Here is a 25,380-nt window from a genome sequence, read left to right as displayed (position 1 = left end):
CCGAGGGCTCAACAGTGCCAGTTCTGCATATGTCTGGTAGCAAATCATTTTTATTCTTTTATTTTAATTGAACAAAAAAGCTTGCCCTAAAAACAAGTTTAACCCAAATGCCAAATCAAATGGGGTTTAAAGTATATTTTAGTGTCAAGATTTGAGCACCTGCTTAGCCAGACACTATTATTCTTGGGGTAACTCCTACAGTTCTGTATTACATTTTTTCCTTACACACAGGTTCTCTTAATAGAAGCTTCCATTATGATTCATTTGAGACAATGCATGGCTCAAGAGCCAAATGTAGTCCACAGACTCCTAAAAAAGCAAGCCTGCAGCCTCCCTGAAACTGCAGAAGGAGGACAAGTCTGATGAACTGCACATTTTAATTTCTGGGAAAGTCAAACAAAATACTTTCTATTAATTTTGGGCCCAATCCTGCAAGATGCTGAACAGCTCCAGCAAGATGTATAGTCAATGGGCAAGTCAATGGGCAAGTAATGGGAGATCAGCATTGTCTAAGATTGGGCTCCCATCAAGAAAGATAGAAGCAAATGGTATCGTTGTGTATAGATACCTCTGATACAAATAATTATGTAAATTTATTAGCAACTTAGAAACATTTCTTTGGCTGCTGACATGTAGCCAATTTAGCTGTTTGGATCAAAAAAGCTGGGCACCCTTGGTTACTGGAGCATTTATACAACTGAATTTCTTGATCAAGTTCAATACAGTGTGGTGACAATCATTCTTATCACTTACTAAGGGTTTGATCCTCTGGTAAAAGCTACCACATACCCCTCAGTAGTTCTGCCACTCTAGAAAGGATTATAGACATTTCTATGGATGCAATTCAAGATATGATAGAACAGGGATGGCCAAACCGTGGCTCTTTTAAAGTTAAAATGTGGCTCGCAGAGCGCCCCACATCTCCCCGCACATTCTCCACCTACTTGAGGGGGGGGGAGCTTGGAGCTTATGCCCTGCATCAGGGTGGTGGGGCTAGGGGCTTCTGCCCAGCTGGGGAGGGGAAGGAGCTTCAGGGCTTCAGCCATGCGGGATGCACCTGCCATGTCTCGGGGTTTCAGCAGGAGTGTGCCCCTTGCCTCACCACAGGGCTGAAGCCCTGACCTCTAGCAGGCCTGCCCCACCTCTTGAACTTCTGAAGATTGTCTTGAAGGGTCAGTAAGTTTGGCCACCCTTGTAATAGAATGTTTCGCCCTGCCTTTAATAAATGATTCTAACAGTAGCTGGGAGTGAAATTGCATTTTCATATGCATACTGACACAGCAAAGACAAACCAATTAACACATTTTCACGTGGTTTGTTTTTACGATACAATTTCATCCCCCCAAAATATCAGATTAATAGATTTTAAGGCCAAAAGGTACCATTATGATCTTCTAGTCTGACCTAGGCATTAAGCCCAATGATGACATGCAAAACTTGAAAGAGAAAGCACTGTACATACTATGGATGGGCTTGTTTTTCTATTTGTCATCCTAACACAATCTTTTTTACATATGTTTTCTACAGGCCACCATGCTGTAAGATTCATGGTGAGTGTACTGTACCTTTAGGTCCTTTTCCTGAAGTGGATTCTACAGGAGTTTTGCTCCATATAAGCATTATTCCACCTGAGTCTCCAGTGAGCACATCTCCATTTCCCAAAAATGCCAAACACTGCACAAATTTGGGTTTTTCATATTTCTGAAATGGGACAGCAAGAGAAATTATGGTATAATTGGGCATACACTCGCAGACCCACATGTGTAAACAACAGTGCATAGTTTTCATCATTTATTTCTCCATCCAAAATGCATAGTAAGGACAGTGGTACAAATTCATAGCTAGCATGAGCGGCTAACTCCATTGACTCCAAAGGAATTGTATTCATTACTGAATCGGGCCCAGTGCAAAAAATTTCTTACCCCAAAAATCCCTTGCTTTCTTGCTAGTGAATTGCCACTCCAGGTCCAAAAAAAGATGTGAGATTTGCCACAAGTTATTATTGTGTTTGCATCAGTTGGATGGAATTCTACAGCAAGCACAACTTCATTTGTAGTCTATAGAACCAATAAAAGAAACCATCAGCTTAAAATGTAATATTTATTCACATGTATATAATTTTACTATTTTATACATATATCCACATACAATTAGAGTTTTATACAGAGAAAAGAGTATATAGAGTATTGTGAGTGTAAATGTATATATATAAAATATATAATATATTGGCCATCCCTCTTCTATTATATAAAAATATAAAAAATATAAAACAAATATAACCATTTGTTTCAATGAGAATATATATTAGTGTGGTGTTGTCTTTTACATTTCTGAAAGATTTCATAAGATTCTAAGCCAGAAAGAGGTTTTATTAAATTTGAAATGATCCTTTGGCATTGCATTCTTTCCCCCTCTAAAAATGCCCCCCCCCCCCCGTTTTTTTTTAATTAAAGAAAACATAGGAAAAAAAAACCCCAGACTTTTTCTGGATTAAAAAACCAAAACAAACTTGCTGCTGTCCAATTTCAAGACACACACGAGCAGCTCGTTGTTTTGGATAATGGGGCTATGATAAAAGGTAACCCAGCCAATGATAATACATTTGGCTTAAATTCATTCACTTTCTGAAATCCTGTAAAAGTTCTCTTTAGTTTTTTTTTCCTCCTACACTGAAATAACTCACAGATATTAAATATAGCGCACTAGTGACACTATAAATATAGATGGGGACTTTTCACTAGTTGGATGTACTTTTACTGAATTACTGATAGCCGAGTGAATATTTTTTATTATTATTTTTAAAATAATCCTTCATTTTACCAATAAGATATTTAACAAGTGTTTGGGTTTTTTCTTTTTTTTTTTTTCTTCAAGTAATGGTCCGCTACCCAGTAATTAATGTAAGTTCAGTGAAACCTGTACAAGAAACTACCTTTAGAAGGTTATCTCTGGTGCTGATTCAGCAAAGCATTTAATCACGTCTTTGCTTAACTTAAAGCATATGTATTTAAGCATTGGCTTCAATGGAACTTAAGCATATGCTTAAATACTTTGCTGAATAAAGACCCAGGAGAGTATCCCAACTATCCCCACATGTACTTAATAAATTCTTATTCAACTTTATTAGAAGAGCATAATGAATTTTATTGGACCCCCATGTAACTTAAATTACATTTCACAGTCTATGTAAAAACACACACACATACGTACTGATCATGATCATGATCATATATGCACATACCCACATACATTTTAGACCATATAACTATTAGATTTTAGGCCCCAATCCTTAAAGGTGCTGAGCACCTCCTGAGTGATGCAGAACAGCCTTTGGAGCCACTGAAGCCAATGGTTGTTGAAGGTGGTTCAGCACGTTGCAGGATCAGGCCATAAGTAGAAACACTTGAGGACAACTTGCCTGCATTCCAAGAAATAATTATGACCATCCAAGAAAAAAAAAAAAAAAAAAAAAATCAAGATACCAGTTTCCAGCACTGAAGTATTGCAGAATTTGGGAACAAAAACCAAAAAAACCTCTTTAGATTTTGGAAATGAACTAGCACTTGAAACTGCTAATGTTAATTTTTAATAAATTTTGGAATACCAGAGAAATTCCAGAAGACAGGAAGGCTACAAATGTTGTGTAAATATTAAAAAAAGGGCGACAAAGATGACTCAAGTAACTACAGGCTAGTTAGTTTGACATCAGCCCTGGGAAAAATAACGGAAATGCTGCTACAGGATTCCGTTAATAAAGAATTAAAAGATAGGTTGCCAGTCAACATGGAAAATAAGTCAAATAATCCTGATTTCATTCTTTGATTTCATACCACACAGAATCATAGAAATGTAGGGCTGCAAGGGACCTTGGTAGGCTATTTAGTCTAGACCCCAGAAATGAGGCAGGACTAAGTATTATCTAGACCATTCCTGACAGGTGTTTGTTTAATCTGATCTTAAAATCCTCCTTTGATGGAAATTCCACAACATCCATAGGTAATTTGTTCTGGGGCTGAACTAAACTTACAGTTAGGAAGTTTTTCCTAATGTCCAACCTAAATCTGATTAAAAATTAGCACTATATAGTATCAGTAAAGCATATGTTAAATAGCTAAAGAACTGGCTAATTTATCTACTGGAAAAGACAGCTGTCAGTGGGAAACCATCATTGAATGGAGGTGTTTCTAATGGTATTCTGCAGCCTAGGCCTGACACTATTCAGCATTTTCATCAATGGTTTGGAAGTAAATATAAAATCACTGTTGAAAAAATTTGCAGATGACACAAAGGTCAGAGCTGTGAAAGATTCCTGAGAGCTAACAGCTGTCCCAACCCTCTGGCCACTTAAGCTGCTCCAGAGAAGATTTGATTGAGGAATGGATTACACTTAATCAGATGTGGGCGCTTAGAAGCTAACTCTCCCATCAGCGGGGAGGATAGAAAAACACAGGAAGGAAATGCAAAGGGAAAGAGCTAGGGCTAGTAGAGTCCAGGGGAAACTAAGTCTTCAGCTGGTGAGATTGTTTCCTCTTCCTCTTCCTGGAGAAAGGGCTGAGGAGTGAAGGACATGATAGGTAGAAGTGCTGCACGGAGATTGTGATGGTGTCTTGGCAGAGGAAAAATAACTCGGAGAGGTGTTGACAATCAAGAGGCATCCAAGACTGTTTGTGAGGGTGGGAGAAAAGTTTGCCCTGTTACAAAGGCAGTCATACAGAGTGATCAGGAATGCTTGGTAAGCTAGGCCCTTTAAAAAAATGTGTTTTAATATAGTCAAATGCAAAGCTATGCCTCTAGGAACAAGCAGGGCCAAGCATAATTTTTTTGAGCCCAGTACAAACTTGTAACATGGCCCCCCTCCCACACACATACACATGGGGGTTGAAGCCTGGGCTGGGCCCTGGTAAGTATACCCTCTTTCCCCCCCATGTGGGGGCCCTGGGAACAAGGAATACACATCATACTGTCAGAATGGTGGACCATATCCAGGAAAGCAGTGATGCTGAAAAAGGATTTAGGGGTCATAGTGGGCAAACAACTATTAGCTCCTAGTGCTATGCTGCGGTAAAAAGCACCTAATGCAATCCCTGGATGTATAGAGGGGGGAATAAGTAGGACAGGGAGGTGACTTTACTGCTGTATAAGAAAGACATTGGTAAGACAGATACTGGAATACTACATCCAGTTCTGGTGCCCACATTTTAAAAGGACGTTGGAAAAACTGAGGAGGGTGCAGAAAAATAGCTACAAAAATGATTAAGGGGTGGACAGATTTTAAGTGCTCGACCTGTTTAGCTTATCAAAAGAAAACGGAGAGGTGACTTGATTACACATTGTATAAGTACTTTCATGGGAAGAAAACACTGGCTAGTAATGGACTCATTAATCTAGCAGAGACCGGCATAACAAGGATCAATGGCTGGAAGCTGAAACCAGACATATCCAAACAGGAATAAGGCACAATTATTTTATTTTTTAAAGCAGTGAGGATGATGAATCATTGGAGAAAACTACCTAGGGAAGTGATGGATTCTCTACTTCTTGACATCTTCATATCAAGATTGGTTGCCTTTCTGGAAGATATGCTACAGCCAAACACAAGTTATGGTCCAATACCGGGGTAAAAGGGTGAAATTTTATGGCTTGTGATGTAAATGAGGTCAGAGTATAAGATTTAATGGTCTCTTCTGACCTTAAACTCTGTGAATAGATGAATATTGTATATCTCATCAGGCAACCAGCAACTTAAATCTAGAGAGTAGATTATGTTTTCATTCCCATTTCAGAATGAAATAAGGGTTAGAAAAGAGAAAAATACTACAGTACCATGTGGTAAATATTTTAAAATATAAGGACCAGTTCCGGTAAGCAGAAGAAACTGAGGTCAATGAACTTAGACGAGTGTAAAACGAAGGTGAGAGCAAAATCAGGACAGTACAGTACTTTCAAACTTAACTATATTTTGATGATGCAACATTAGTTTCCATGAAAACAAACAGCAAATCAAAATACTGGAGAACTGGAATCCAGAAAATCCCACTCAGTAGTCAGTTCTGGCTGCCAGAGACTCCGTTCTAAAATACTTGTCCTTACCTTATTTTCATGCCTTTGATCCTTACTTCCAAACAAATAGGGTGGGAAAGCTGCTGGATAGCAGGCAGCTGACAGTGTAAGAATAAGAATGCCCACTTGTAGATTTTGGCTAAATTCAGAAGTGCCAGTTTAAAAAATCAGATGCAAATTTTATTAATCATTTGGTCCCTTAATTTCTCCAGTACTTCAAAAAGAAAAAATATGCATGAAAAAAGTTCTCTCCTTCCTAATGAATCACTTTGCTTTTAATTGTCCTTATACTTGAAACCCTTTAAATTTGTATTTAAAAATGTTCAAATATTTATATCCCCATATATAAAATCAAGAACAAATTGCATGTGGTGTTATATGCTGGGACTTTTCAGGTTATAGAAGATGCCCTTTGCATTTGTGCTTCTCAGTGCACCAGATGCACGCATAGAGTCACATGAGAATAAACTGCACATGTGCGCTACAAATTACATCTCAGAATATTTGTTTAAGCGAAGTGTACTATTTACCTTTATCTCTGCTACCTTTGATTTCCTCTGCCAGTCCCATACAGTCAACATGTGCTCATTAGAGTCATCGATCACACACAAATGAGAACCTGAATCCTTCAAAAAAGAAAGCCACAGGCAGTACTGTCATCTCACATTTAAAAATAGGACAAGGTATGATTTAAAACCAAACACAGCAATACTATATTTCAAAATCACTAGACTGCGCAAATAAACACTGTGTCTATATGAATAGCTCCTTAAGGGCAAAAGCTTGATATATTTGGATAATTTTCCTTTGGACTTGAAATTGAGAAATTTAAATTCATCTTAGTATCGTTTCCCCAAAAAACCAAACAAACTATGTTTTAGATGGTATTCTAGTAGAATTTGAAGGGACATTGTCAACTCCCTCCTCCCCGTCTACTTTTTAATACTTTTTTAACCATATTGTTTGCAATGCTGTGTTGGAAGCATAAAACATAAAATGTTTTATCATCTACCATACTTGTCCCTTCCCAATTGGAAAATATTTTCCTTGTCCATTTCATATGGAACATGGGACTCTCTTGGTTCATTTCTTTAATTATAAACATATATATCTTGCTTTACATTTTAAAGCCTGGTACACATAGCTTATTTAGACCTCACAGCAATAACTATTAGAAGCTCCATTTTGCAGACAGGAAAACTGAGGCACAGACACATTATCAAAGTAAGAGCATGTCTAGGAATCAAGCTGAAATGCCTCTTCTCCCTGCAGCAGCAGACAGCTTAGCATTTAAGCTTTACATACTATAAACAGTTTGAATGTTTCACAACAAGAAGTTACTGAATAAAAAGTGTTACTGACAAACATATAGTAAGGGTCAAATTTTAAAAGACAGCCCCACTTGTTTCAAATGGGCAATCTTGGAATATAGAGCATAGATTAGCAGAGACCTTCCACAACAGCTTCTGCAGTTTAATGTAAGGAATGAATGATACCCTAAGCTTTGCATGTATTACTGCAGACTTGCTGTGATACTGAAGAATGGTCATTAGCCCAGATATCTCTTAATAGATCTAAATTCAGTCTGAGGCACTGGCTGGTTGGGAAGGTGGAGTGGTTGTACTTACTGGATGTAATCTTAAAGATAGATCATCATCTCAAACTGGGTATGTTTCAGCACGGCCAACTTGTGAAAGTGTCACAGAACAAGATAAAAATGGGATTAAGTAGTTGTGTACAGGCCACCCTGTGTTCTAGGATTTCCTGCTGAGTTGACCAATTTAGTCACTGAGGCTAATGGTCCTGGATGAATTATGTCCATGTGAACAATGACTCTTCTAGGTTGATTCAAGATGTCATGGCCTCTGACAACCACAGAAAAGGCACAGGTGGTTTACAAATTTGCACATAAAACTGGCTGCTCTCTGGATTTTATTTTAGGTGTAGCATTGGTGACTTGGGGCTGGAGAAGTAAAGATTGGCCACTGTAAGAGCATTAACTTCATTTACTTTGAGGTTAGGCATGACTTTTGGGGTAGGGAATCTATTTTATTGTCCCACCCTCAGACTAATGGATCCAATCAGGTTTCTGAGCTCCTTGAAGGAGAATATTGCACAACAGCTGGGCAACTGTTAATGGTGATTTTATTATTATCTTTTATCCTCATCTATTCCCGTGGTGGTTCACACACACACTTTCCCTCCTAATCTTCTTCTTAGCAGCACACTTTGGTATGCAGATGATCTACAACAGACTAAATATGAAGGAAGAGCTACAGCACTGGTGACAAAACCTGTACTTCGGGATTTCATCAATCATGAAAAGGAATTTTGGAGTCTTATGCTATGGTCATGATGGAAGCATATCTCTACCATATCATCATCATCTAGGAAGTCCAGATCAAAAGAATCATTCTGGTTAGTAGATCTTCTGATTAATTTGAGCTACCCCTTCATACATACACAGTGGAGTGCTTCTCACTGTGAGGAATGTTCTATCCACTTCATAGATCATATTGTTTACTTCAAAGACACAATTCTATATCAGGATGAGACAAACACAATCTTCTCTGATTGGCTTTTCTGAGTCAGCCAAATTCACTCCATAAGGTTTTGTAGAGTGATTGGGAAGCTTTGGGCTGCAACTTGAAAAAAGAAATTCCTGCTGGTGGGATATTGGCTATATAACTGGTAGACACCATCAATATCTCCCTAAGGAAGGGCAAAGTGCTAACATCTCTCAAACAATCAATTGTTACCGCTTCTATTTAAGAAACTGTCTTGTAATGTAGATAATCTGGCAAATTATTGTTTTGTGCTTTTTGAGGAAGGTTATGACAAGGAAATTCTTCCATTTTCTGGATTTCCAATTACTGGAAACCCTTTCAAACTTTGTTTAGATCTGGCTACAGCAGAGAAACAACCCAGACACAGGACTCTAGAAGTCACTTTCCTTACTGACCTACAAGGTGCGCTGTAAGGCATATATTTTTGCACAGGCCTTTGTCTGAAGAAATGCTATGGGATGAGAGTATGAAAGGTTATTTGGAACTGGGAGTTGTTGATTCTTTCAGTTCAGTATTTATCAGAATTTTCCCAGCTGAGACCCAAAATGTAGGCATTGCTTCTTGGCATGAATTACCCATGTTCCACAGTCCTTTGTAATCACAAAAAATTGTGCAACTGTAAAGAAACCACAGCTGATTTCAGCTGCTGAGGGTGGGAGAAACCTAATGGAAAAAGATGGGGCATTGGGTCAGAAGACTGGTGTGGAGGAGGTGGAGCTGGGCAGGGATTGCTGGGAGAGAGGGGGGGTTGGTTGCCATGGGCTGCTTGTAGCAATATGGGGCCTGATGCGGGTGCTGTGGTGGTCAATGAGCTGGAAAATGAGACAGCCTGCTGTGGTGGGAGAAGGAGAGACTGCTATTGGACAGCACTTCTCCCTTCTCCTCCCAACCCAATTCTACTCTGCTCTCAGGTGATTGCAGCTGGCTTCCTCTTCCATGAACAGAGCATGGTGTTGCAGTGGGAAGGAATGGAGAGAAGGGGTACCAGACTGAGCAGAGACAGCAACATCTTCTATTTCCCTTCTCTTCCCCATTTACAGCGTACAAAATTTTACTGCAGTTGATTCTCAACCAGTGGAGTGCAAAATCCATTTGAGAATCACTGCTTTGGACTAATTTTTTCAGGGTGAAGTATACAAAAAGGAGACTAAAGACTAAACGTATGCATACTTGGCAAATCTTATGGTAAGCACAACAATGATTTTGAAATGAAAAATGTATTCCTTTGTTTAATATTTTCTCCATATTCAGATTCCCTCCCTTAAAAAAAAAACTGCAGGGCAGGCTGGACCATGGATTTTTAGCAAAATCTATATTTGTCTTATGTAGTAGTCAAAATTAACCAGGCGAAAAAACTTGCTTACATTTATTACCAATTTTTCTGGCCACAAGCTTTTGATGGTCTAGATGACAGGACTGCTAGTATTTGGTCTAAATTTTTAAAACCTTTATGCTTGCCATTAAGAAGGGCTGATAAGACAAATTATTTCTTAAGCATACAGAAGTACAAGCAAGGATTTTGTTTCCTGTCTTAGGATGAAACTCTAGTCCAACAATGCAGAGAGAAAATTAATACTTTGCATCAGAACTTGCCAAGATTCAGCTTCATGAACTTTCCAACAGAAACAAATCTTTCATCGTGTTGAAACAGAAACACAGTACTGTCTTCTCAATTTCTTTTCTACGTATTTCTTGTCAACTGTTTATTGGTTGTGCTAGTTAGTTATCACTATTTTAGATGTGTAACTTCCTGGGGGCTTTCCTAGAACTATTTTCATTGCCCTAAGTTTTTGTAATGCAATATATTTAACTTTCAAAACATACTTCAGTAACAAGGCAGTTCAGCTCGAAAACCACAGTACATATAAAACTTACAGGTCTTTCTGTCTGCCTTACATACAGTACGGTAAAGGTAAATATTAAAAAAATGCAATTTTTTTCTTACTGCTTTTGAAAAATCCAGACACCCCACTCCACGCTCGAAAGTCCCGAGGCCAATAACCTGCAGTGTCATCAGGCTCACTGAGTCCCATACTCTAACATGGGGCTGCAAAGGCTAAGTAAAAGCAATTTGATAAAAACTGTTACTGAAAGCTAAAATGTCACATGCAGATTTAATCTTACATTAAGCAGATACTGACTTCTGTTGTTGTCAACACCACGAATTATTGACCTGTAAAGTAAATATTGACTGAAGTGAAGATAAATAATTATACATTAGCACCTTACATTTATATAGCACCTTTAATCTCAAAGGATTCTAGGCAAGATTTACAGACTTCTGTACAGTGATCGTTTCTCTTACCACCTCTGAGATGGAAACAGAGCAGCTTTGCCATTGTGACAGGCAATTATATTATGGTGTTCTTAGGGGGATGTGAAAAATCAATCCCACGTCCAGTTTAAACTGCAGGGCAAAATATAAAATACCCAAGCTGACATTTGACCAATATCCTTATTCCAGATATTTTTTTTAAATAAGGCCTGGGTTCTCTCTCATACCAAAGATGGCACAATCAACAGTGGTGAAGTGCATCGTACCATCGAGTCAGGTTAATGCTTCAGAATTGACTCAGGTTAGAGAGCTGTATCACCTACAAATTCCTTGCCGCTGCAGCTTTTTCCATGGTGATGTTCCATCCAAGTGCTATCCAGGCCCAAACCTGCTTGGTTTCATACATTTCACAATACAACAGCACAAGAAGGAATGGCTTAGTATGTCTTATGAATAAAGTCAGTATTCACCACAAAAAGATAATAAATCATGATGTTGACAGGAAGCAATTCTAAAAAGATGATTTCAACAACTGTGCAATGGAAATCATAACTGTAAACAATATTGACAATAAAGCCACAACTATTCCTTCCAGCAAATATGGGATGAAAGTCTAAGTACTGGTCTTATTTACAGTGCATCTACTACTTTGACATGTTCATTATAAAATCTTACTGGATGTCATACTGTCTACATTAACTTAGTAAAGATGAACTGATCATTTAAATTCCAATAGACCAGTTTAACAGCCATACACAGGACTGTTTATGGATACTCTCACTCATCTGGGTGTACTTGCGGTGCAGCTTGCCAAACCTGCAAGACTTGCATAACTCATAAAGTCAGTTTTCCTTTTCCTTGAGGCCATAAGAGTACATAGGTGCCTCTAGTGTTAATAAGAATCTCTTTTCCTGGGGAGAGGACTGACTGGAGTAAATGTGGAAGTCTTATGACTCTCTCAAGCTGATTGCAAATTCCACATTTGTGTGGGGAAAGAGAAGCAGAAATATGTGATGCATACCACATGATAAAAGGCTTTATAAACTTCTGCTTTTTATAATGTACAGTTGTGCATTTGATTTATGTTCATTTTCTCATGCTAGAGGAATTCATTGTCACCTAAAAAACTGGAAAACTAAATATTTATCTAAATGGAACGCATACAAAAATCATAAACAGAAGACCGGGGAATGAAAAGAATAAAATATGCATGTTTTATCATAATTTTCAAACAAGATACTATTCCTCAGCAGAACTATTACTCACCCTTCCATCTTTATCCACTCCAGCTAGCTGGCCCGTTGCAATCCTAATTTTGTCTGGATGAACTGCAAGGCTAAGAAATAATGTCAACATGGAAGATATTGGTTAGGGATATTCCACATTCTAATGCCCTGCTTTTGCCATCACAGCTCTTCAAGAGAGAGATGTCATTTTGTACTCTTTTTATCTGTGTGAACAGAAGTTTCATGCAAAATGTGCACACAGGAGCAAAGAAAAGATTCAGGGAAAAATTTTCTAAAGCACTTAGGTGATTCAGGAGACTAAGTACTATTTTCTAAAACGACTTAGCAATTTAGGATCATAAATCCCACAGACTTTGAATGAGACAGTCTTGACAATTTTCTAGTCATACTACTTCAGGTATGTGTTATCTAATGGGTTTAGCCTCCTTTGTCAAATACCTGCATCTATTTATGACCATTATAATGTACTTCTGCATATTCACCCTGAACCAGAAAGACCACTAGGGTCAGGACTCTGAGGGCTTGTCTACACTTCGGTCAAATATTTCAACTATTGGTGACAAGTCACTGATGAAGTCACACTGGTGAAAATCCTTAGTGTAGAAGGATGAATTGCTATAAAACCATGGTTTGTTCTTGTGCATCTTATCCTGCTTTCAAGCAGGTGTAAAAGCCCCAGATACTGTACTTTGAAAGCACACTGAGGCCCATAATCTGAGTGTCATCTTTGATTTAGTTCTCATCCACTTTCTCTGTAACGTCTGTAAAATGAGGGAGCCAGTGCAGGGAGGGAAACATAGGGTTGATGTGGTTAGAATGATGGATCAGGAAGATCAGTCTAGCACAATATCCTGACTGAATGTAAAGGGGGACAAGATTGGAGGCATCCAGGCCATAGGAAGTGATTACAGTAAACAAATCACAAACAATAAGGGCCTAGACAACTTATTTTGTCATCTGTACAGACAGAAAGACCACTTCACGCCCACATCAAACATTCTTCTCATCTTCATGGCCTTCCACCAGATATACCTACACTACTTTTCAAATAGAACATTTTATCACAAAGTCAGTCATTGCCTTTGCTCTGCTAATGATACTGGCCTTGACTTCCTGCTTTTCACATGAGCATCTTGGAGGCTTACTCCCATGCTATCCATTAATCCTTATCCTTAGGAATAACTCCCCATTAAAGTTCATAAAGCCATTACCCAACCTTATACTTCTGTAGAATCATAGAAGATTAGGGTTGGAAGGGACCTCAGGAGGTCATTTAGTCCAACCCCTGCTCAAAGCGGGGGATCAACCCCAACTAAATCATCCCAGCCAGGGCTTTTTTCAATCCGGGCCTTAAAAATCTCTAAGGATGGAGATTCCACCACCTTGCTATGTAACCCATGCCAGTGCTTCATCAAATCTTCCTTAAAACCTACCTTTGCCACAATGCGTGCAAATCACTCCCATTTGGCACTGGTTGGGCTAACAACCACTTGTGATTATTAAAACCACTATTCTGACTAGTTTATGCTGATATTCCTGCTTTCACTACACTGCTCCCACACATCTGTGTATTCCCATTGCTTTTTTGTTTAAATCCAAGACCGTAAGCTGGCTGAAGTAGGGACTGTCTTGGTGCCATGTGTTTGCACAGTGCTTAATACAGTGGAGCTCTGCTTAGGGCCCTCAGGCACTGCTGCGATGGAAAATAATAAAAATGACAATCATAACAATGACGACTAAATAATAATAAATTATTGTATATCCACACACATGCCGGCACTTATATTCAGTTGTTATATACCAACCATTTGACACAGTCTGTGTGACCCAAGTAGTGTCGCTGAGTTCTCTCCTCATAGTTAAATAATACCACTATTGATGCTATGAAATATACTATTTCTCCAGTAGGAAGGAGGTATACGTTGGCTCGACAGTCTCTTCCACGATATCCGTATCTTTTTTTTAAAAAGTCAAGGATTTTAATAAAATAGCTTACGAGGATCAGTCTAAAAAAGGCTTCCCCATGGAGTTCTCAAAATGCTAATACCTTTTCCTTTTTAATTTCCCTTGTGAACCTCTGAACCAGACATCAGCCCCATCAAGGAGCATTACATTTGCACTAATGCGTAGCTTTAACAAAAAATATTGCACATGCAAAAGAGTTCAGGAAACCAATTTGCTGTAAGTTGTGCCCATTAATAGAAAAAGAAAGCATATATAAAAATATGCAGAAGTTTGAAGCATGAAACAGTGTCAGTTTATAAACTGTAAATGTGAAATTTCATTAGGTAATAAGAGCACTCACTGTACCACCTTAATGCGTTTCACAGCAACAGAATTGCGTCAGACAGCAGACTTTGTACTTTTGCATTCCAGAGTACAAGTGTATCAGTTCCACTGGGCCTCTTAAAACAAGTGTGTGAAAATTCCAAATGCTCCTCAGAAAAAGGCAAGATACTGCAAAGCAGCTCCTTTGTTTGGGAAATGGAACTTTAAAAGATATAAAAAGGTCATTAAAAATAAGAACAAAAAACAACCCAAGGCTAGATAGGTAAATTCACCCCCTCCATATTCAATAGAGTAGTGTCGGAGATCTGGGGGGCCTCCCATCCTGCTCATGGGAGACCGAACTTTTACCTATTTCAAATCCAACCTAGCTCAGCAGTGAATAAACCTACTTACCATATGATAGCTGCTTGGTGTCCTGTGTAAGGAGGGTATGTTTATTTAATGTATCTATCTGCTCCTGTTTCCGTCCTTAGGCTCATTATATACCATTAAAAATACTAACTTTACCAGAATATAAAACATCTATAAAGCCTTAGAAACAGATTTACTAAAATACCTTCCCCATTATCCCCCTGGCCTTCAATGATAACTTCCCACCTCAGCACCCATTCGCTCCACTGCATCTCCAGGGAAAGTATGGAGAATACAGTAAGGGCACGTCTACATTGCAATAAAAGATTGATGGCACACCCACAACTAGCCCAGGTGAGCTGGCTCAGGCTGGCGGACCTTGGATTGTGAGGCTGAAGATTGCAGTGTAGATGTTCAGGCTTGGGAAACCCTGCAACAGGGGTGGATCTTAGAGACAGGACTCCAGCCCAAATCTGATCAACCAAGCAGGAAGGAAGTGAAATTCAGAGTCAAAGAGTCTACCCCCAGTATGCTCTGCCCTACTCCCAGTCCCTTCCTTACAAGTAAAACCAGAGGGCTATTAGGTTGGATGATCACAACTGTGGCAGTACCTTACAAGGAGAGAGATGATATCTTAAATTGAACTCAGTTCCTAGTGGACAGGCAGTTTTCCACAAGATATGGTTCAGATGAACTCGTTAGATTATGAAAACCAAACAGACAAATGTCCTTACCCATTAAATTTACTTTCCCACTGTATATCAAACATTCCTAAAACCAGTATTTATGTCCAGCTAGATATGGGAAAAGAAATGAACAGATAAGGGAAATTTTCTCCCTCAACAGCATTAATGAAAATCCTAACAATAGGGAAGTGACAAGCAGCGAACTTCCAGAATTGATGGTGACAGACTATCAGAACATTATCTCTTTACCATAGTTTGAAGAGCTCTATTTTAAATGTAGTGTCTGCCGAGAAAAGTAGATCTTTGTGGCCACGTGCAGTAAAGGAACATACTGATAAAGTTTTATTTGGATTGACACCTTTGAATGTTCAACCTAGAATGTCAATGATTTAGCAGATGGTGTAAACAGGCATTTCCCAGCAGAAGCTGTCAGCAGAAATCTAGAAGTTTGGCTGGAGCCACAGTTGAGCTTTTGGTATGCAGGAAACTGGAAGAGATGGTTTAGGTTTTGTGCATCCAGAAAAAGCTAAGATGTTTGGTACTGAAGAGGGGATACATCTTCTCTTTCAATCCTTCCTTGTAGGCAGGTGCACTAATGATGACAATAAATTTTACGGGAGAGAGATTTGAATTCTTCATTCTGAACCCAGTAAACACTGATAGCAATCAGCTGTTCTGACTGTATCCCAAACCTGCCTCAATATCTCAATATCTGTCTTTGTCCAAAAAATGGCAAATATGAACATTAGTATAATTCTGCTAAACTGTTCAGCAGTGAAACAGTTAATATAGTTAATAAATTTCCATAAGATTTCAATGTTAACACCTCACTGAGATGAACATGGTAATTCACATCATTTCAGGCTATCTGCAGATTCAGAGATGTCTCTCCACATAGTGAAGGTTTTCTTAGCAACTATGAGGGCCACAGCCTTCCCCTCCCCCCCCTTTAAGCACACACAAAGCTGAGATTCTGGAGCAATTATGTAGAAAAAAGAAAATCTGCAATTATGTAGCTGCATAACCACATTATATGCGGGACCCTGTCAACGATGGTATAGGAAAAGAGCTGAATGAGGCACAAAGCAAGGTTAAAATATTGGCTGAGGTTGCAAAAGTAGCCAAAGGAAAATGTATTCAACTACCTCTCCCCATTCAAAATGATCTAGTGCACACTGAAATCAATGGGAGTCTTTTCACTGACTTCAATCAGATATAAAAGGAAGAATGCTAAAACTGAGTTACTCCTGACGAAAGCAGGAGTCAGAAGCTGTCAGTGGAGACAGAACTTCTTGGGAAAGGCTACAAGGTCACTGCCAATCATTAACAGCTCTGAAATAGCCTCTGGGCAGGACACAACTAGTGTTAGGAAAGCCAGATGTGCCTTTAACAGAAGGTAAGTATATTCTCTTGAATATACAGTACTGAATTCCAGTGTATGGAGGCACCAGCAGCCAAAAGCTCCCTGTCAAACAACAACGCTAATCTGCTCTTCCCCAGGCACAGTTCATTTTTATAGCTGAGCCATTTTGACTTGGAATAATCTCTCTGGTGCAGGTAGTGCAGAACATAAGGGAAGCCCAGTTCACAGCAAGCATCCATACAGTGGTAATCTTTGGAGAGCAATCAGGACCTAAAATAAAATGTAATAGACAGCCAAACTTTTCAAACCTTAGACTTGAGCTGTCAAAACAAGAAAAACGTTTAAAATATGCTTTGAAACATTGACCTGCACGCTTCTAAAGGGTTCTGTAGGCTACAGTTTACCATTGCAGCCATTTATCCCTTTGATTTTTGACTTCTTGCTAGGCACACAAAGGGTGGGCTCCTCTGTTTCTGCATCTTCTTTACTGAAGCTAAACACAGGTTTTGCTCAAATTCACATGGCACAACATTTTTGCCTTACAAATCTTTTTGATTTCTGTTTCACTTGTTGCTACAGTTTCTTACCCGGGCGCTTGTCTACACAGAATTGTGTTGGGTTAACTTAGTGTAGACGAGTGGTCTGAATGAGCTCTCTCTTACCATTTATTGATGAACTGGGGGAAAAGACCTAAGGAGCAGACACACCCATTCTGCCGAGGTGATCAACAAACATACCTGCTTTGCCAAAATTATCAATTTTGGCTGTTTTGGATTAAAATTCACTTACATCTTGGACACAGGGGTAATGAAATGTTACCAAAACTACAGGACAACAGAACTGTACTTAATATGCCTCACCTGAATGGGGCTTTAACCTCACTTGCTAAGTGTGTGGGGAAGCAAGCCACATCCAAGTGAAAGTCAAAGAGGGCGGTGAGGACTCTGTCTAAAGGTCCCAGATGACCCCTCCCGCTACAGTGTTTAAAGACTAAACATAAGAACATAAGGATGGCCATGCTGGATCAGACCAATGGTCCATCTAGCCCAGTATCCTGTCTTCCGACAGTGGGCTATGTCAGATGCTTCAAAGTGATTCATTCCCTATTATCCAGCCCAAGGATCTGGCAGTTAGAGGCTAGGGACACCCAGAGCATGGGGTAGCATCCCTGACCACCTTGGCTAATAGCCATTGATGGACGTATCCTCCATGAACTTATCTAGTTCTTCTTTGAATCCAGTTATAGTTTTAGCCTTCACAACATCCCCTGGCAACGAGTTCTGTAGGTTGACTGTCTGTAGGTTGTGCCTGAAGAAATACTTCCTTTTGTTTTAAACCTGCTGTCAATTAATATCATTGGGTGAACCTGTGTTCGTTGCGGTTCTTGTGTTATGTGAAGGGGTAAACAAGACTTCCTTATTCATTTTCTACACACCATTCATCATTTTATAGCTTTCTATCATATGCCCACTTAGTTGTCTCTTTTCCAAGATGAGCAGTCCCACCTAGTCTTTTTAATCTCTCCTTATATGGAAGTTGTTCCAGACCCCTAATCATTTTTGTTGCCCTTCTCTGTACCTTTTCCATTTCTAGTATATCTTTTTTGAGATGAGGCAACCAGAACTGCATGCAGTATTCCAGGTGTAGGTGTACCATGGATTTATATGGTGGCATTATGATATTTTCAGTTTGTTATCTATCCCTTTCCTAATGGAACTGACTAGACTCAACTGAGAGTCCTTGTCTCTTCCCAGTGATTGCTCGAACTGAAATCACTGAAACAGCAGTGTTATGCAACACAGAGGAGATAGAAGCAGTGAGGTTTCCCACTACCCTGTGAAATCACTAAGAATGAAACTACGTAGTGGTACCTCAGAACACAGCATTGCAGCTAAAGGCAATGCGGTGAGAGATGTAGCAGCAAAAGCTTCCTCTACTCAGCAAACTTTAGAGCTGTGATTACTAATAGCTGGGCTAGGTGGCTGTGGTGTTGTGGGACTGGATTGGATCAGCCCAAAGACACAGCAGACCAGCACTAGCGGTGAACAGTGGTAGAAGCAATTGTGGAAGCAGCAAGCAATGGAGGATATACTGGCCCAAAACCAGAAGCTTGAGGTTAAACAAGTTGATTGCACCTCTGGATGCTGGTACTTCGCTGACCTCGGACAACAACCATAAGTGGGCTACTGCAGAGGAAAAGTGGAGTGGTGTGTTAAAGAGACATTCATCCATTGGACTTTCTCACAGCCGATGCAAAGGACACTGCCTCAAATTCTGTGGCGTGGGTATTTACTTATTGTTTGCATCTTTGAGTCGTTGTTGTGTTTCCCAAATTAACATGTTCCCCCTCCTCTTGAAAATTGTTATACACCGAATTGGTGCTTACAAATGGGGAAGTTTTGTCTCTCAGAGGTGCTGTTACAGGGTTCTCTATTGTCTGCCTCTTTGTGGCTCATCTGGGGATTAGCTTTCAACCAATCTGGAGTCCCTTCCTTCGGTTGCTTGTCCCGTGGGGTCTCTCTCTGGACTTGATTGCTCCCTCTTTATCACTCAGGGTATTCCCTCTTCATGGCTTGGCTCTCCAGTTAGGTCACTATAGTTTTCCCCATATGGGGTATCCAAGTTCCACTAGATGATCCGTCTTAGGCAATCTTATGTTCCACTGCCCAGACCATGCCACTTCCACAGTGGCTGGCAGGGGAACCCGGGCCCACCCATTACTACAGATTCCAGCCTGGGCCCACCCACTACTCTAGATTCTAGCTCATTGATCATATGTACAGTTTGCTCAGCTCCCAGACACTGTCACTATCTCCCAGGATGCCTCCTTCCTGTGTTATCTTCTGCCCCACCCTCCACCCATTGGCTTTCCACTGGAACTTCCTCTGCTCCCTGTGGCTATTTCACACCTTCACAGTTCTTGCCAGAGAGTCTGTGTTGCCAGGCAGGATCCCAGGGCTTACTCCCTGCTAATATTCTTTATCTCATGCCAACTCTCTTCCTCTCTTTATGCCTATCTCTGCTCCTTCCCCAGCTGTGATTCATCAGCCATTAGTTCTTATCAGCCCTGACTCGCCTCCAGGTGCAGTCTGTCAACAGGGTTAATTGGCCCTTTCTACCTAGTCAGGCTTTGTGCAGGGTAGACACCTCATCACAGGTACCCCGGTCTGGGTGGGGGCTTGAGACTGTTTTGTTTTGTAATGTTAAGAGGAACCCTCTAGATATTGAACCCTACCCTTGTTACTGCTGACACCAGCTGGCAGAAGGATTAGATTAGGTTATAATTTTAAACCAATTTGTTTAAACTGGTTCCAAAAGTGTGCAGATGCTCTTATTTTGTTTTAAACCAAGTTTATTTTGGTTGAGCTTACATCCACTGGAAACAGTTTAAGCGTAACCTAAATAAGCTACTCTTAAATTGAAATAAGAGTGTCCACACAGGGCTTTGCACACCAGTTTAACTAAACCAGTGTAAGTCTATGTAGACAAGACCTAATTCACAGCTAGAAAGGAAAGCAATCTAGATTCTTTCCATAATAATACTTGTATCCTTAACTGGTCTAAGTAGCAAGAGTCTTGTAGAAGAGCCTTCACACAGCTGCAGTTCAGAGCCACTAAATTAGACAAAATTCTGAATGATATTAGGAATGGGACTGCTCCTGGCTATGACAACATATCACCAGAGTTCTTGAGGCACCTCGGGACTCTTGGTCACTGGTGGCTGGCACAGATTCTTCAGATGAGTGTATTCCCAGGCAGGATTCCTCGTTGTCTCTTGCCAACTCTCCCCCTCTCTATGGAATGGCTGCAGAGTGGTCAACGAAGAGCGACTTCCGAAGATATGGCAAAAGTCATTGCTGTCCTGAAACCGGGGAAAGACCCACATAATATTGCAAGCTATTAACCGATATCTCTGTTGTCTGTGTCATTCAAGGTGCTGGTTCATCGCATCCTTCATCGCATCTCCCCAGAAATGCAGTCAATACTGAGTGTCGAGCAAGCAGATTTTCTGAAAGGCCTGAGCAACTGCGATCTCATGCTACCTTTGACAAAATTAATCAAAAATGGTTTTCAGAAAAACCCAAAGATGGGAGCCATATGCCTGGATCTGACAACAATACAAGACATGGTCTGGCACATGGGGCTCTTTGTCAAATTGTCAAGAGCACTCTGAGCATGTGTAGTCTACGTCATTGACCTCCTCTGCAACAGATGTTTCTAAGTACACATGTGAGATGGAGTTACTTTGTGGAAAAGACAAACCAACGGTCCACCCAAAGGCACTTTGCTGGCACCAATTCTTTTCAACCTGTACACAAATGAGCTTTCATTCATCCAGTCCTGTAAGTTCAGATATGCAGATAACATTTGCTTAGGCAGCCAAATATGGTCATTCCCAGAACCTGAATATGCCCCGAACATTGACTTGATTAATTAATGCCAGAGCCGATCAAGAAGTGAAAATCTTTCACAATGGACATTCACTGAAACATGAATCCTCCCTCCCAGTCTATCTTGGAGTAACTCGAGCACTCTCTCATATATCTTAATCACTTGAGGAAAACTGTGGCCAAGGTGAGGAGACTTAACAACCTTGTAAGCAAATTGGCTGGCACTTGATGGGAAGCAAATACTTAAACTCTTTGATCATCCGGGGTAGTCTTCTGTTACTCTGCAGCAGAATATTGTGCTTTGGTCTGGCTCCATTTGCCTCCTGTCAAGCTGGTTGACACATAACTACAGTCAATCATGTGCATTGTAACTGAGATGATTCAACCCACACCAGTACCGTGGCTCCCTGTGTTAAGCAACATCACTCCTCTTACATCCATCATGAGGATGCTACAGCTAGAGTAGCTGAGAAAATCAGAGCAGACCCAAGCCTATTATTAGACACAGACCTCTTCCACCACACGAGTGGACTTGTCGTTGGGACACCCATTGTAGGTCATTCACCCCAAATAGACTTCTCGACAATGTCAATGTTTCGTGAAGAATGGCCTGATGTCAGAAAACACTTTTATAACTCACCCAACCATGTGTGTACTTGGCTTTGATTTGCCATACCATTCATGCATCCTTTTGAACCATTTTTGAATGGTTTAGGGTTAATGTGCAGGCAGCCTTCAGACCTGAAGCCAGTGACAGGATCCCACATGCAGTTGTGGCCAAAAACAATGTCACACTTTACTGATGACTGCCCTCTGACCAGGTTTGATGGTGGTCAGAGGGTTCTACACTTTGCTGATGAGGCTGCCGCAAATTAGCTTGGCAAGCTCTGCATTCAATAAGGATAGCTGCAGTGGATGCAAGTTCCACAACTTCTTTTTTCCAAATCACCGATTCTCAGCCTTTAAGTTATCTCTTATTCAGCAGGACAAAAGGAAAGAATGAGTAGTTTTAAGTTTACTTTGCTAAGAAAATACATCTAATGATGGGATAGCTATAGGAATAGTACGAGGACACGGGGGTCTTTTCATCTTGGTCCCTGGCAGACAACCTGACGGATGTGGACAACTGATCACATCATCAATAACACTAGTACAACTGGTACTTTGGGCAGTGTCAGCAGAGCAACAGAGTATTGGACTGAAGTATCCCCTAAGAGCTCATGCAGCTGATGTGCTCTTGTGTGAATATAATGGAGCAGAATCAAATTAGCTGACACAGTGCTGACCACAACTTTTACGGGTGAGTCAGTGCAGATCAGGACAAATTATGTTCAACATCGTTTCCCATAACAGACTAAACCCATGATGCTGCATATAAACTGTCCTGGTCTACATTGATGGGAAAATTGTGATCAGCATTGTGTCACCTACATTCTTCACAATCAAATTCAAACACAATACATTTTCACAATGCAGACCAGACCTTAGAGGCGAGTCCCTTCATTTAAAGGTTCAAGCACATTGGTTGTGCAAACGTAGGGAAATTTGCACTCTGCAGCTCATGTTCTTACCTGCTTTGTGGATTAACATAGCAGAAGATTTTGGGAGTTCATTCAGCACCTTTCACTGCACCAAAACCTCTTAAAAACCAAGAGAAAAATAAACTCTCACAATATTCCTTTATACAGAATTTACATGAATGTGTCTGAAATCAAAACCTTGCTGTTTGGAAACCATACTCTAATGTAACAATTCTGAGAAGATTTCCTTTTTTTCTCTCCAAGCTAAAATAAACTAATTATTTCCAAAAGAAGAATAAATACAGGAGTATATGACTGCTCAGTGGACGGAAATTTATGCAGTCTGTCTTTATGGCTCTTTAGTGCCAGTGAACTTAAAAACTGTTTTGTCAAGGAAAACTAATTTGTCTGATTTAAGCAAATTCCACCATTATCAAAAAAAACCCCAGGAGATTAGATTTTTAAAGATTTTTTTCACAGAAGAGGAAAGCAAATAGTGGCACACAAGATAAGGATACACCCACTCCAGTTTTAACTTCTCCGGAGGCAGCTCTGTCCTAATGTCATCATAGTTTTCTACATCAGAAGGAATGAACATTGTAATTGGTCGACCCCGCATGAACATCTTGATATACTCTCCCTCTGTTGAAACAAAACAATATTAATTACAATGATTTTACTTTGTGTGTCCAATTCTAATGAATATCTCAATATTAAGCAAAAAGGACGCAAAGAATATATTTACAATGTTATGATTATTATCTTACGAAATATGGGTTTGATATAGGCCTAGATTTGTAAAATGTATGTATTAAAAATTATACATAAATAATATGCATGCACAGTTACTGCTGTCGTGAATATCCAAAGACTTACCACAACTGAAAACTGTGCACGTTCATACATACATAAGTGGAAATCATTAAAATCACTCAAGGACTCTAAAAACCTGAACATTCAGTAGGAAATGAATTAGGCAACTGTTCCCAATAGCCCTATCAATACTATTGAAAATATCTCAACAACAAATAATATGCACTTCCATAGCAAGTATTCATGAATGGATCTCAGAATGCTTTACAAGACAATGAATTAAGCTTCACAACTCCCCTTTGAGGACCATGTTTCATATGGGGAAACTGATGTACAGGGAAGTTAAGTGGTTTGCCCAAGATGGCGCAGCGAGTCAATAACAGAAAGTAATGCTGCTTCAAGGTTCCCTTGCTGTGACCACTAGATAAAGCCACTGTTTCACTGGAGTCCTTTCCACACAATGTGCCAATTACAATTTCTTATAAAAAGTTTAAAATATATCAAGAGCCTGATTCTGAGTTATGCTATGGCCACTCTATGCCACTCTGGTAGTGTAAAGAATGGTGTCAGGGGTCCTAGCGTAACTGAGAAACAGGCCCCAAATGCTTTACTTATTATGCCTCAATTTATGGTTTATTTTCAGTATCTTTCCCCTTTAAGAGTAATTAATGTCAATGGTGAATATCAATAATATCACAAACTAAAAAACGTAATATAATTTCAGTTTTACACATACAAAATTGACTAGATATAAACAAAATCCTGCATCCCCATGCAGAGTTTAACTTTCACCATGAACAGCAGAACTCCGAGGTGTTTCTGAGTAAGATATTCGAAAATCCTAATAATTAATACGATAACTCAGAGATGGCACCAGTCAATTGAAACAGTGAATCAGATTCTACAGACTGCTCACAAATAAGAGAAGAGTGGAAGCACGGCTATTCAATGTTGATGGATTAGCACTATGGCACTGAGAAGTGGTACAATGACACCTGAAGTGATTAATATCGCCAATTCCAAATTAATGTATTTGTTTAATGTTTTCAAATCCCTATGTAAGAAACTCAAGACAAGCCTTTTGTAAGTGAGCAAACAATGTTTGTAAATCATTCTTAAACATGAATGAGGTCACTGCCTCTCAGATTGCAATGTAGAATATTCTATTATTTTTAACTTGACAAACTCAGCTAGTACAATTATGGGTACTAACAAGGGACCCAGATCGGCTTTTATTGAAGTCAATGACAGGTTTCCCATTCACTTCCATTTGAAAGAAACTCTTTTCTTGGCGAACTAGAAAGGTAGCATAGGGAAAATAATTTCATAGTAACAACACCAACAGTAGATTCCAGCATTATGCCCACATACATACATTCATTAATACAGAAGTATTTTAGAAGATGCAGAAGTATCAGGGCCAAGAGCGTAATTTAGATAATAAACTCTGAGGACAAGGGTCTATATCTTTTCAGAATTTAGACTACACGTGTACGTACACACACACACACACACACACACACACACACACACACACACACACACACACACACACACACTAATAAACTACCATCAGAGAAGAAAGATTGGAAACATGGTAACAAAAAAGTATTTCCAGCTATGAAAGAGATAGAACGAGCATGGCTAAAGTTAAAAAGAAAGTGTAGTTAGTCAAAGTTTCCGCCTATAACCAAACAACTAAGTCTGAGAACTGGCAACTCACCAGTCTAGTGAAAATCCTACAATACCTGAGGAAGCTCCTACTGAGTTCAAAGGATTATTAAAATTGCATTTGGAACCAGGTAGTTACTGGATCCA

At 39.7% G+C, this 25,380-nt stretch overlaps 1 protein-coding gene across 7 annotated transcripts in view; it reads right to left on the bottom strand.

Annotated features, from left to right (window-relative positions):
- The window catches only part of EML4 (EMAP like 4), a 229,080-nt gene that overhangs the window by 35,549 nt on the left and 168,151 nt on the right, over nt 1–25,380 (bottom strand). For all 7 annotated transcript variants that reach the window (XM_067565040.1, XM_067565038.1, XM_067565039.1 and 4 more), the window contains 7 exons: nt 23,268–23,391; nt 13,955–14,104; nt 12,169–12,238; nt 10,573–10,683; nt 6,591–6,686; nt 1,923–2,057; nt 1,566–1,701 (listed from right to left, as the gene is read on the bottom strand). In XM_067565040.1, the coding sequence (XP_067421141.1) occupies nt 1,566–1,701; nt 1,923–2,057; nt 6,591–6,686; nt 10,573–10,683; nt 12,169–12,238; nt 13,955–14,104; nt 23,268–23,391 (822 nt within the window). The remainder of the gene's footprint in view (nt 1–1,565; nt 1,702–1,922; nt 2,058–6,590; nt 6,687–10,572; nt 10,684–12,168; nt 12,239–13,954; nt 14,105–23,267; nt 23,392–25,380) is intronic.

Source organism: Emydura macquarii, unplaced genomic scaffold, assembly GCF_026122565.2.
Source record: "Emydura macquarii macquarii isolate MOO-44397 ecotype Brisbane River unplaced genomic scaffold, CSIRO-AGI_Emac_v2 contig_2676, whole genome shotgun sequence".
In the NCBI taxonomy this organism is placed as follows: Eukaryota; Metazoa; Chordata; order Testudines; family Chelidae; genus Emydura; species Emydura macquarii.
This window is presented reverse-complemented; position numbering and strand designations above follow the sequence as displayed.